General features: G+C 44.4%; 1 protein-coding gene across 2 annotated transcripts in view; it reads left to right on the forward strand.

Annotated features, from left to right (window-relative positions):
• The window catches only part of CDH4 (cadherin 4), a 617,364-nt gene extending 603,814 nt beyond the window's left edge, over positions 1-13,550 (forward strand). For both annotated transcript variants that reach the window (XM_090064612.1, XM_090064613.1), the window contains exons 14-16: positions 1,151-1,290; positions 4,564-4,728; positions 7,678-13,550. In XM_090064612.1, the coding sequence (XP_089920738.1) occupies positions 1,151-1,290; positions 4,564-4,728; positions 7,678-7,884 (512 nt within the window). In that variant the 3' untranslated portion in view covers positions 7,885-13,550. The remainder of the gene's footprint in view (positions 1-1,150; positions 1,291-4,563; positions 4,729-7,677) is intronic.
• Positions 13,551-14,209: the final 659 nt, after the last annotated feature.

Here is a 14,209-nt window from a genome sequence, read left to right on the forward strand (position 1 = left end):
TTGATGAACCAGGGAAGAAAACTGTGTAATCTGTTTAAGTGGTGAAAGCTGGTGGTGCGCTGTACCTAACTACAGTGTATGAACAGGAGAGATTCACCAGGCCCTAGCACATACATTCGGATGCCCCAAGAAGTTAGTTTTGTGTTGCCACATTGAGCTACCCTTGCTCCGCAAAGGCCCGCATCCTTCTCTGAAAGGATTTCAAAGATTCATAGCCCTGCTCTCTCCATGTGAGTGGCAGAAAGCATATCCTAATGCTTGACTTAATATGATTTCAGAAATAAAGCAAGCCCCCTAAAGATCATGAATGAGCCTAAATTGGATTATGTGAACTAATGTTATCCAATCTCTTTCCATGTCTCTGAGCAAGCTGCAAATCATTAAAAAATGATTACAATGGTGATAGCCTACGAACTCAGATGGCGTTTTTGTATCACCAGTGGAAAACATCAGCTCGTGTCTTTGTTCTTTGCCTTTGACTGTCTTATTTCTCCTTATCGTCTTTGATCTCAAACCCAAGTGCCTACAAGAGTTGCAGGTTGGAGACGCAGCGGGTTGGGGCATAAACACCTTCAGATAGCTGCTGTTTCTCACACTTTCTCTGTATTTCCCTTGAGATTGGGTGTTTTGCCCTGACAGCGGTAGGTCCAATTAACATGCTTGGTCAATCATAAAGCAATCTGTGTAAACAGGAGGACCCGTTTGGATTATTGATGCTCGCCGAAGTATCCCTTTTCTTATTTTTTGTACTTAACAGTTCAGGACAATATGCAACCACTAACGGTACGTGGGTCCTCGTCCCCAATCACGGCATGTTCTGAAGTCCGTGCTAAAAGTGAGAGTGTATGCAATATATTCCACACAAGTTTAATTGAGATATCTGCACTGAAACATGCTGAGGTTTCTAGCACTGGGGCATATTTACAGCAGCAGCAGCAGCATCTAACTTCGTATACATGTTGTTTTAATCAAGCAGGACTATTATCACAGAGGTGATATGTACTTCTGCTGTTTGGGGTTGGTAATTCAGGATGTAGCTCTTAGCTAGCAACCAAATTCCATGTTATAGAAGTGGGAGTGGTGGGATGCCTTTGGCAGAGGCAGCCTGGTTAAACCTCGCTACGCCGGCTCATGGTGTTCGTTGTTGCAGCCATGGTTTTGCTGTTTGTGGTGTGGATGAAGCGCAGGGAAAAGGAACGGCATACGAAGCAGCTGCTGATCGACCCCGAGGACGACGTCAGGGACAACATTCTGAAATACGACGAGGAAGGAGGCGGAGAGGAAGACCAGGTGAGGAGAGCTCGTCACCGAGACTTTGGTCCCCCGGAGCCAGGTTCTGTTGAAACTTAGGTGTCCACCATGCCTGAGTCCCTGAAAAGCTGTAAATAAAAAAAGATGGGGGAATCCTCCTCTTCCTCACTGCTTTTTTGACTCGGTCTTAAAGGTCAGCTGAAGGGGTGTAACACAAGCAGATGCATTATTGGACTGTAAGGTTTAAAGAGGATGGAACGAATCAGGTTTGGGGACTCAAGTCCATTTTGGCACCCAACAGGTGGTAGAATCTGGCCCTGCTGCAAGGGTCACCTTCATTTCTCAGCACCTTGCAAGCCCCGTGATCCTCATTCTGCACCTGAGCAATATAATATAATATAATATAATATAATATAATATAATATAATATAATATAATATTTGTGCAGTGGCCACCATGCTTTTCCAGGCTGGGGAATAGCCACTGGCCAGGCAGTAGCCATAACATTTATACTGCCTGAAGACAGAGATCACGGCTTCAGTTGTGATTGTCACTGGCATTGCTTCAGCAATATTGCACAGGCATAAATGAGAACCAGCTTGGGTCCAGTCACTCCAGTGCCCTGTATCTAGCTGGGGAACATGGATGGGACATTTCCATTCATTTTGGCCAGTGCCATGAGACAGGTGTAGCGTGTGCTGTTCCATTCGGGTAAGCCTGGCTGCTGGGTGAGATGATAAATCGCTCTATTGACACTCACGTTTAAACAATATTTCTGTCAGTTCAATAATTAACAGTGTGTATTTTCCCTCCAGATGCCTGCATAAAATCAAATCACAGCTACAACCCTTCCCCAGTTCCTGTTGCTCCAGGCACTTGCCTTGGTTTGCTTGAGGCTAGAGCTTTTATTGGCTTTCCTTGTATTTACTTAATAGTCCCTAATGTGCCTTTCATTTCTCTTAATTTCTGGCCTTAATTTGTGAGAAATGTCTAGATATGTTTGGGGATTTTCTTTTCCGCTCTGAAGCTTATCATGGCAAAGCTTTGCTTCATAATTGAGCCCTGAGCCAAAGTCTGCTTGAATCTCTTAGCTTTTCTATGGTGGCTTCTTATCACCGGCAAGGATTGGAGGTTCTAGGAAACTTCCAAAGCAGGGGCTACTCCTCCGCTGACAGGGGGCTTCCCAGGCAAAAAAAGATAAGCTTGGGTTGTCTTATTTAGGGTACACTTTCTTCTTACTGCCAACCACCAGCAAAGGTCCCATGACACCCTTTAGAAGAATGTGGTCAACTCTTGCCCAGATTTGTGTGTGTGTGTGTAGCAAGACCTGAAGATGGGGAGAAAATACTGATACGTACTGGGTATGTCTACACATGTGCATTTGCTGCACAGTAACTGAAATTACGGCACAGTACGGGCGTGCATCTACATGCGCATGCCTGTACTGCGCAGTAAATATGGTGACTTAGGCCAACGTGAGCATAAATTTGATACCTCCATCATCCAGGTATCAAATTTATGCCGATAAGTTACTGCACAGTAACACTGTGTGTGTGGACTGACTTGGGCCTTACTTTAGCCCCAAGTCAGCCCACACACAGCATTAATGTGCTTTACTGTCTGCATGTGTAGACGCCAACCTATTCCCACTTACTGCGCAGTAAATTTAAGCCAGCGTAAATGCATGCGTAGACATGCCCACTACGTGTGGAATTTTCCCCTCTGTGAGTACGTAGTGGGTTTTGTAGCATACAGGGGTAATGGAAAGCAATGAACTGTATATGCACTTCCTCCTACCTACCTCCGTTTATTTTCAAGGCGGTAAAAAAATATTTGTTTAAATTTTCCTTTATCTGAGCCCTGAACAGTTGGACTTGCAAGTTAGGTACCTAATTTTAAAGTGGAGGAATACAGAGACTATCCCATTATGGGCTCTCTTTAGCATTTCAGAAACAGATTGTGAAGGTGAATATGCGAAGGTGCGAGGTGGCATACAGGTTTTATTAGCACTTCTTCGGCTTCAACACTCACTGGAGCCTTCCTGCATGCCGTCAAGTCCACAGTTGGGTTGAAGGGGTTCAGGTCTGAGGCAGGCAATGGAACGAGCGGTGAATTTGGTCTGGGACTCTAGCACAACAGCAGACAGGACTGTGTCAGGAACTCATGTCCCCATAAGCACGCCGTTACTCTAGTCTCAGTTGTAGGAGGGGTGAGGTTTTGCCACATAGCCATCGGTCCAGTTGCCAAAATATTGAATTCAGGGCCTTGCAGTGATATCCACCTAACATAGCACCTCAAACATTTTGGTCTTTCTACCTGTATGGACCCATTGGGAATCTCATTAATGTCGCCAGGAGAGAAACTTATTTTAGCCAACATCCCCACCACCTTGAGGATTTGAGATAAGAATTTGCCCGGTGCTTTTGAAGCACTTTTCCCACACAGATTTCTTCAGAATTGGCTTCTTTCGCTCTCTGCAACCCTCCCCTCTCCTGGCTTTCTCTTTATTACTGAGAATTTATTTATAAATGTTTCAGTTTTGTTCCTGGAGATTTAAGCATCCTGAACCCATGCGCATTCTGTCTAGTCAGGATAGGTTTTCCAGTGGAATAAAACAGTAAACATTAAAACAAGCTGAAAAATTGGGTTTCAAGCAACTGCAAAAAATATTAGCTTAAATATTTTGGGAAGGATTCTTTAAAAAAATAGCAGCAGAGGAAGTGCAGCAAAACACCGTTACCTACATAAATACATTTTTATCAAAATCTTACCTAATACTTGTTCCACAGGAACATCCTTCTCTGGTTTCTACAGTCATAGATCTGTAGCAAAAGAAGGTATTACTGCAGAAGATCAATATCTATAAATGCAATTCAAATTTTGTATTGTATTTCTACTTACCGTAATGTTATTGTAATACAACAGCTACCGCCCCTGTTTTCCTTGCAGTAAATTATATAGTGAACCAAGTTATTGCACATGCATGCCCAGCATATCCCATTTGTTATCACAAAGCTATAGGGTGTGAAGTTACATATGCACAGTGCATGAGAAGTATTTGTTTAACTTGGGTTTTGAATTTGTTTTAGCCAGGATCGATTTCCTGGCATTTATTTGGGATCAATGTCATGAATCGTTTATAGTGTTGATAGTCTGAGATGCCCCATATACAGTAGTGACATTTTTCTTTTGCTTTCCAGGGAAAAAGGAGCAGACCCATCAACTTATTTATATGGAAGTGAAGGGTAGAGCCTGTTAAAGATCTCATTGAAAAGCTCTAGGTCTCACCCTGTGCCTTTCCATTTTTTACAGGATTATGATTTAAGCCAACTTCAGCAGCCAGAGACCATGGATCACGTCTTGAACAAGGCAGCTGGAGTCAGACGGGTAGATGAGAGACCCATCGGTGCTGAACCCCAGTATCCTATAAGACCAGTAATCCCCCATCCTGGGGATATTGGTGACTTTATTAACGAGGTATGCTCTTGTCTGCTTTCATTGTCACTTCTCAAGGCTCCTGCAGTCATTGGTTCGATACGTTTGCAAAGTAGTTGGACTAAAATTTACCTAAACATTTTCTAGACCTTACTAAGAGCCAAAACGTTGCTCCTGTTGCTCAGGCCAGAAGTCCGATGGAAGTCAATGGAACTGCACACGTGGGTAATGAAAGGAGTGTTTGGCCCTGTAAGGTGATTGAAACCCAAATGAGCCAAGTGCAGTAATAGAGCACAAGAAGACATACAAAAAACTAGAACTCATGGTTCCAAAATGATACCTTTTATTAGACCAGCTGGAAAATGACAAGAAAATTGTCCCTTTCTGCAAGCTTTCGGGATCAAAGCTTGTATGTCTCTTTGTCTCAAACCAACACGGCTACCAGGTACACCCCTGTAATAGAGCACATGTTTTCTCAGTCCAGCCACAATACATTAGAGCCTTTTGTCTTCAAAACCTGTGGCCCTGACCCAGCTCCATTTCAGCCTATAGGAGTTTTGCAGTTGCTTTCAGTGAAGCTGGGAATGAGGGCAGGTTTGTTACAGATGGGCAGGCCGGGCCAGAAAAGCAATCAGGATCTCTTGGCTTCTAAGCCCATAAACATCTTCCTGCACCGTGTCTTCCTCTCCCGCAACCTGCGCTCAGAGAGCGTGTGTCACAGAGACGCTTCTCACCACCGAGCCGTTTTTCTCACCCCACGTGACATCCCTGTGACTTGACAGCACCCTTGGCTCTTGTTTAATTTTTTAGCCACTTATCCTTTAAAAAAAAAAATCTCATTTTATCTTTTAAATGAATAATTGTGTGTTTGCAAGCTAATCGATGCATCATTTCCTCTAAGACAAAGCAGGATCCATTTCATAAGTCAGAAATATAAATGTGGCAGCAATTTCATTCTATTATTATCTCAGTTTCCTGCTGGGTTTTTTTCTTATTCTAGTCATTTAAATTCCTTTTCCCCTTCTCCTCCCCCAGCATCTCCCCTCTGCTTGCACACACACACATTTCCACTGTGATTCAGGCCAGTATAACTTATTACAACTTCCCATACCTTGACTTCAGGTTGTCAAAATGATAAATAGAGAGTTTTTTCTTTGGTTCAGGTACATTGTTTTCAGTATTGCTCCTTATGCTGAACTGGTACTAAAAGACACTGTAACCCTAACAACAGGTCCAGCTTGTCCTACCTACAACCATACATAGGGCCTGGCAAGGCAAACCAGACCATTTCCAAGATGTGCAGGTGCCTATTTCTAAGTGAAGTAAGACATGGTTAATATGCTAGTCCTCTACATTGACACTGAACTTCCTTTGTAAGTGTTGCAACCATGTTGCTGGAGATTTTCATTTTTACATTGAACGTATTGGAAATACAAGGTGAAATCCCAAATGTAGAATGAAATGGGACACAGTCAACTAGGAGAAGAGATTTCTCGGCTTCAGAGCAGATAACCTGAAATTAATGGAAACAAATCACCCAGGTTTCTTTTCATTGCTGCTACTGCCAGGAGTTCCTCTCAACAGTTTAGCACACTTCATGGGTGCAGGACACCTCCCTGAAGAAAGATCCCCACACATCAAGTAGCTCAGCATTCTGGTAGATCTCAGGGTTGTTTGAAAGGGGAAATGTAAAGTCATGTTATCGTTCACGTATCTTACCCCTGGTTTTACAGGGCAGCATCCCACAGCTGTTTACCTGGAGTTCCCCCCAGCTAAGTTTTCTCTACTCATTAAACTTTTGGCTATGAAGCTTTTCTAGGAATTAAATATTATTGCTTGGTGACACCATGGCCAGGTGTTGACCACTTGATGAGTCATGTGAGCCCTGTATAGTTCTTCTGAACATGTCAGGGTCAAGCAAATTTCACCAAATCTAGGGCAAGATTCCTAGTGGAGCACCTGAGCATCCAGGGTCAGTGGCTTCAGGACAGGTGGATATCCTCAGGGTTGGCCTGTCTGCGCATCCAGCATCCACAGGCTCATGTACACAGCACAATTTTTGCCCCTTCATGCACTGCAACTGCGTATTTGTTTGCACAGGCAGGATTTCCCAACACTTTAACAGTCTTCCTTGTGAATTAAACTAAAACTCTTTGGCTGTAATTTAGTTTGGCTCACTGGGAATTAAAGTGTTGTGTCCATGGATTCATTGTGTGCAAACACAAAGGCACTCAGAGATGTGTAATGAGCCTCTTTGTCCCCCACAGGCGCAGTGACATTTTTGTAGTTCATCCCTTTGAATTGCTTTCACTTTTGAATTGCTTCTGCTTTTTTTTTTTCCTTGTGTGGTTTGCTGGCTCCCTGCTTCCACAGCTGCGTGGCAGGGCATGGGCATGGGCACGGGGTGGATGAGGGGGCCCTGGGCTGGGGATGGGCAGTGCTGGACCATCCCACTCCCCTGCGGTGCTGGCCAGGGACCCAGTTTAATTCATTTGAAAACCTAGTGCATGTAAACACAGATGCAACGCTCCAAAATAAACAAGTTTAAATATTATACAGATGCACCCCATGGCTTTGGAGCAGACCCACCAGGCAGAGTGCCCTGAAGCAGGGTATGCCAAACACTGGAGAGCAGGGGGAAAGGCAGGAGAAGGAGTGAAATCTTACCTGCTGCTGTTCTCCACAGACTGAAGGTGGCTGCTGCTGCTGCTGCTGCTGCTGCTGCTGCTGCCATGGGCTATAGTAGTGTTGGCTCAGGCGGCGGCAGCAGCCTCGTGGCTGGGCTCCTGTAGCTGGGCAGGACAACACAGGGCTATACATGACAGCAAAGATTCGCAAAGCCAAGAGGCTGAGTGGTGCCCTGCTCACCCTGCCCCAGTTATGATACTGCCTAACGTACGAACATTAATAGGTCAGCGTCTTCCACTGATGTGCAGCTTTTGCAAGTGAATGTGTAACAAGGCACTAACGCCCTGTCTTTGCAACCACCAGGGCCTGAGAGCAGCTGATAATGACCCCACTGCCCCACCCTACGATTCTCTACTGGTCTTTGACTATGAGGGCAGTGGTTCTACCGCGGGCTCTGTCAGCTCCCTCAACTCCTCCAGTTCCGGTGATCAGGATTATGACTACCTTAACGACTGGGGGCCCAGGTTCAAGAAACTGGCAGACATGTACGGGGGAGGAGAGGAAGATTAAACTGACCTCATATTGTTGTTAAAAAAAAAAAGAAGAAGAAAAAAAATTTTTTAAAAAGATGACGATGGTAAAAATAGAGACGACAAAGAAGCAAGAAGTGTACAGAAGTGGCAGCTTTTTTAATTAATATCCCCTGCTGACTGTATTATTTTTAGTGGTGATTTAGGAGGTTTCTTTTTTCTTTCTTTTTTTTTTTTAATTTTTTGGGGTTTTTTTGACATTTTGCTGTCTGGCATGAACACTGGTCTCTGCTGCATTTTTTTTTTTTAAACGTCAGCTGGGATATCGCTCGTTTATCCGCTTTATGACTAAAGAGAGTGAAAGGCACTCTGTCTTAACTTGAATTTCTTAGAACAGAAGCACTGTTTTTAAAATATATATATATATATTTGAAAGTGCCTTTTGGTACGTGTATCAGATTCCCTTCAATCTCAGGAGTGATCAGAACAAGCATACAAAAAAAGAAATGTTTCAACCATCTTGGGCAACACTCTCTATGACCCTAAGCCAGTTTTAGCTGGGAAGGAGTTAACAAAACAGAACTGTGGAGATTGTTTCTTTTTTGCCTTTTTTTTTTTAAAGTGGGTGACTCATTTTGAGGGAGGGGGAAAACAAGATGTTTTGAGTCAAAAATCTTAACAGCCATCTTTAAGCCTCAGCAGGTGGTGAATTAGTCATCATGTTGTATATAATTCAGTGTTATCAGATGCAAAATATTGACTGGGGTTCCTTCTGTAACCTGGTCACACTTGATGTAGCTGCATAGAACTATAGCATTGATAAGCCTTTGGTTATTGCAACAGAGATCTCAAACAGACCTTGCATAAACCCTACAGTTAATCGTGAAATGACCAAAGGCCCATTTGTTTGTTTTTTGCTCTCGGCGTGTTTTTGGCTCCCACACCTTATTGAGTAATGTAAATAATGGCTGGGTTACATGGTGCTGTCATGCATCCCCAATGGTGCTTGTTAGTATGAAGACCAATGCTGTTCTTAACTCAACGTAAGGACATAGCATAACTCAGGGGTGGGCAAAATGCGGCCCGGGGGCCGGATGAGGCCCCAAAGGCCATTCTATCTGGCTGGCGAGGCCCCTAAAAAAATTTAGAAAAGTAATATTTATCTGCTCCTGGCTGCCTATCATGCAGCCCTCGATGGCTTACCAAAACTCACTCAGTAAGCAGCTTTCTGCCCAAAATAACTGCCCGCCCCTGGCATAACTGCTTACTTCAAGACTAGGGCAGTATTAATAACATGGACAGTTTTATTAGTACCTTTGCCATACGTTAGAATAAAGTTAGTCTAGTCCAGTACTAATGCCTTGCAGCATCAGTAGCCAAAGCTCAACAGCATCATGGAACCCACCAGACGTGTGTCCTTTATATTTGATGGATAGGCACTTCTGTCTATATTAAACATCTTTTGGAAAAGAAAAGCAAGAAGGGCCTAATAAGTATTTTGTGGTTAATGTGCTTAAACAGCGCCAATAAAGTAAGAGGTTTTGCAGCATCCAGGCATAAGTCAACATCAGTATTATAAATGGTAGCATACTACCTAGTTTATATGTAGGGTCAATTTAACCAATAACAAATAGTTGTTAGCATTTCTTTTAATTACATTTTTCCTTTATTGATTTGGACTAGTGGGTTTATGTCTAATGTTTGTAAAACGATTTAGACTGCATGGATGTGTAATATAAACCACATTTAATGGATTACGAGCCACTTAATTCATGTGCTATGAAATCTTGGATTACCTATGTTTTATATTCTGCAGACAATTTTGCAGTGGGTTCGCTAAAAAAAAAAATTGTAAAAGTGCTTAGGTATGTTTTCCTTTAAATCCAAGAATGTGCACAACATCAGAAGGTGATTATCTGGGGGATAATCATGCTTTTTTGATATGTCAGTTGATTCTCAAGTTGAATGCTAAGAGTTAAAAAAGGGGGGGAGAGAGGACAGGGGAGAGAGTGTGAGAGAGCGCATGTGTGTGACAATGAATGGCCATTGCTCAAGAGGGAACTTGAGGCTGCAGGACCATGTCTATAGATTTTTAAAATGCTCCTAGTGCATTTTATATTTCACTGTATCATATTTTCTATAAAATGCAATTTGTGTAAATTAACGAGCATTTGAAATGTGTCTTGTATGAAATGGAATGTGGTAAAGTCTGCTTGAGGGGACTCAGTCTATATGTGTTATATTCTTAATTAATAAGTATGTGGGGGGTTTTTTTCCTTGGTCGGTTGGTTTGGTTGGTTGATCCTTTCGCTATTCAGGAAAAAACAAAACAAAACAAATGAAAATGTATATACAAGTTACCTTGAGGAAAGGAATCAGTGATGGCTAAGACCTCAGGAAACAGTGATGGCAGCAACAACACGTCGCTGCTGTTCAAAGGGTACTGGCTGTCAGCAGAAGCTCCATCCCGGATGAAATGCAGTGCATGACAAATTACAGTATCTGATGCCTTTCAAAAATATTTACTCCAAAGTTGGGAACTCAACCTTCATCGTGTTGGCACTTGCACAGTATGAAAACCTTAGTTCACTTCCACTGCAGACCTCCCTCCACCCCAACACCCTAGTACAGCCTCCGATGCTTCACGTAGTCTGTGTCTGCTCTTGTACGTGGGGCCGTAACTGCACCCATACAGCCGATCCTTTTTTGAATTGCAGTCTCCTTGTGCAGGTGGGTTGGGTCTGTGTGTAGCCTGTGTTCCTTATCTGTGTTCTTTCATTTCTGAAAAGCCTCAGGCTTCAATATATTATAAACAGGGTGATGCACCTCCATGGAAACTGCCCTTCACAACAAAAGTAGTCAATAATAAAAATGGACGTAGTGTTTCTCATTGCTTAGCACATGCCAGTGTTTTGTGTCCATTACTGTAGCCTCCTCGGCGTCACAGGAGGCAGAAACAAAACGGGAGAACCGCGAGATGCAAACGGTGCCTGGTCCTCTCTGTCTAGTGCGTTCCTTTGCCTCTGTGCAGATAACCAGGCCCTGGGAAGCTGTACTTGGATTAGGTGAATAGCCATGCAGAGGGTCTCTGCTTCTCAGTCATGCTAGGCAAACCAGTTGGCCCCAGATGGTCAGTGAGAGTTGTCCAAACATCGGCTCCAGGAAGTGTAGTGTTCATTGCCTTTCTGTGCCCTTAGCTGTGGCGATGGTTTTCCAAAATCAAATAGGACAGGTGAAAATGCCATGCCCTGATCACAAGAAGCTCTTCTAGAAAAATGCCGTACCAGTTCATTTGATGTCACCGGGGCTGGACGTACAGAAGAGATGAACAAAATGTTTTTCATGGATGAAGAATGAGATGCGGCCGGGGTGAAGCTTGTCTCAATGTTTAGATTTCCAAGCCTGAGACTGGCAAAAACATGGCATTGATTTAAACTAAAATAAAGCGGCCTGTTTCTACTGCAAATTTTTCAGACGTTCTGCGGCAGCATTTGCAACCAAGAAAGCGCAGCCCTGTGAGCGTGCGTGAGCATTCAAGAAGGAAAGCAGCTAGGCTGCTATCTTCTGATCAAATTCAGCTCCCCCTTTCCCCTCCACACCCCCTGCACGCACACTCCATGCAGTCTCTGGGTCGCGTGGGTAGAAACACGGACAGGCTTTGGCACACTGTTCAAGAGGAAGGAGAAGGTAAGCAAGCCGCGTTACTGGTGAAAATAAATTAGCTTGCTTGCAGATTTGTTCGCTTCTATGAATGTCACTTGTGCTTTGCAACCTGAAGGACATTGCTTTATTTTTAAGATGGTGGTGTCCTTCTAAAGCAGTGGTTCCCAACCTTTTTTTGCCATGACCCGCTGCTGGGAGCAGAGCGCGGTGGTGGCGCTGGCAGCCCCGGGGCAAGGTCAGGGGAGCTCCTGGCATGCGGTGCGGCTCGTCTTTTGTGTGCGGCGCCACCAGCATTGCCCCCGCGACCCTCGTTTGGGTCACGACCCGAGGTTGGGAACTGCTGTTCTAAAGAAGTGTTGGCTTCAAACCCTCAATAAAGATAGTTAAGGAAAGGACTGGGAGGAGGGGGGGTCATTTGTTTGTTTGATTTGGGGTTTGGAGGGAGGGGCGGCTGGCAGTAGTAGACACATGATGAGCTCACTGGTAAAAGAAGTGGAGTCCAGGCATGAGATCTTCCACTTCCTATGGGAAGACGACTGGAAGTGCGCTGGTTTTAGGAAGAATGGGATTACCCTTCCCTGTACCATCGTGCCATACTTCCCATTTCCCCGTCTCTACCTATTACTATGTAAATCGACACTACTGCGCCTCTCACTTTAACCTGGGGCCAGGAGATGGGGGGCTCTCTGACCAGTAAGGAGCAGGTCTGAATGCAGAGCTGAAGGTAGCCTCCCTTCTCTGAAAGACCAAGGCTGCAGGCAGGCTCTGAGCAAGGGCTCATACACATCGGAGGTCACTCTGTCGGGACGGCCTCGAGGCCCGAACCCACCAGGCCAGGGACGTAGCATCAGGAAACAGGACAGATCTATTATGCAGCATGGAAAAGTGACACAGGCAACAAAACAACATACAACAAAGAGGAGCCTGCAGCAGAAGACTGTTAACAGTAAATGGGCAACTCGCTGTCCTTACGCCCTCCTCTCATAGGTCTGTTTCTTTTTTTTCTGGGTTTATTTTCTTTCTTTCTTTTTTTTTTTTTTGGCCCAGGAGATCTGTTTTAGGGCTGCAAATGAAATCCCTGCTCATGCCAATGACCAGTACAGAGCCACCGCACCGCTCAAATCCTCCTTACGTGGGATTTCGGTTGTGCCCGAACCTGTCCTTTGCCCTAAGGGTTAGGTAAGAACGATGTGATCTGCGGGTCTTGCTCTAGCTGCTCACCCAGGGGTAAATGTCACCTGTTCAGGATTGCTGTGGTCCATGCGGGGTCTGTGTAACACAAGATACGAGGATTGGTCTCAAGAATATATCAAAGGTCGCTTGCCTGGAAACGGTGGGAGCTTTCTTTGTAACGTCTTCTGGAACCGCTTCAGTGCAAATTTAAACATTGTGGGAGGAGGGTGGGAGCACTGCCAAATGTTTAAGGCCTAGACAATGTATGTAGCTTTCTCCCAAAGTCAAAGTCAGCTCCGTTTTACAAAGAGTTAGCTCAAGTACACACAAAACCACCTAGAATTCCTCACCACAATGTGTACATAATGTAGTTATTGCTTGACGCTACAAATCAAGTAAGGTGGGGAGAGAAAAAAGCACCCACACATCTATATGTATAACTGGAGCGCTGTTTTATTATTATGATTATTATTATTATTATTTTGCATGTTTCCTTTTACAGTGGACAAACTGTGTAGCAGCCCGCATGACTGTGGTTGTTTTCAAGGAAGACTTCTGGTGTTCTGATGTGTTCACGCTGAAACGCAAAACCAACTGCGTCAGTTAAAGTTAAAAAACGGGGGGGGAAAAAAACAAAAAAACCCTTTTTTTGTAACCGTCAACAGCACAAATATTTTGTATTGTTGTTTGTACCATTTTTGTACCAAAAACAAAAGAGGGGAAAAAAAAAGGGGAAGAGAGTAAATGTTTTCAATGTGTTTTTAGTGCCACCGCAATCTTGGTTCAAAACTGAGTAACAGCTTTGCTGATTTATTGTGTATCAAAGCTGAACTGGCGTATTGGCGCCTTGTTCCGGTGTAATAAATAAAGTCCCCCTTTTAAATGGTCTCCCTTGGTGTTTTTTCCCCTGTACATGTACCCTGGTTCATTTGGTAACAAATGCAGAAGTTCCCGGAGTTCAGAGGTTCTTTGGAAGCAAGAAGATAAGTGCACGCAATCAGTACCCCGACTGCGGGCATGTCTCCGCGTGCTTCGGCCCCGGCGCCGAGCCAGTCGTCGAAGCGACGTCAACAATTTCTTGCAAAGTCCTTGTCAGGAATTTCCTCCTCGTTTTAGTGTTGGGCCTGTGCTGCCTATTGAAGTGACCGGGTAAATTGGGCACGGTGCATTGTAGTCCGGGCAGATTCCTGCTTGCTGTTCTAACAAGATGTCTCAGGCTGTAATCTTCGGTCCTGCCTGTGCACTGCCTGGGCTTCTCATTGAGCATCTTTGCCAACTCAGGCCATGTTGCTTGCAGTGGCCGTACGCTCACACCAGACACAGATGAGCCTGGCAAAGTTGCTGTTTGGGGGTCCACAGTCCCTTTCGGTGTGTTTCGCTCAGCATCACAGTCGGTGCAGGATACTCCAAGGAGGATTAACTAACCGTAGCTGTATTCTTTGAGAGAACATGCTTTTAGCTATTCATTTTGTCTGGTGTGCTAGTGCCACGGAGAGGGCACTTGGAAGGGTTCATTCCCTGCTGAGTGA

The sequence above is a fragment of the Crocodylus siamensis genome, chromosome 10, assembly GCF_052110815.1.
Source record: "Crocodylus siamensis isolate JL-2025a chromosome 10, ASM5211081v1, whole genome shotgun sequence".
NCBI lineage: Eukaryota > Metazoa > Chordata > Crocodylia > Crocodylidae > Crocodylus > Crocodylus siamensis.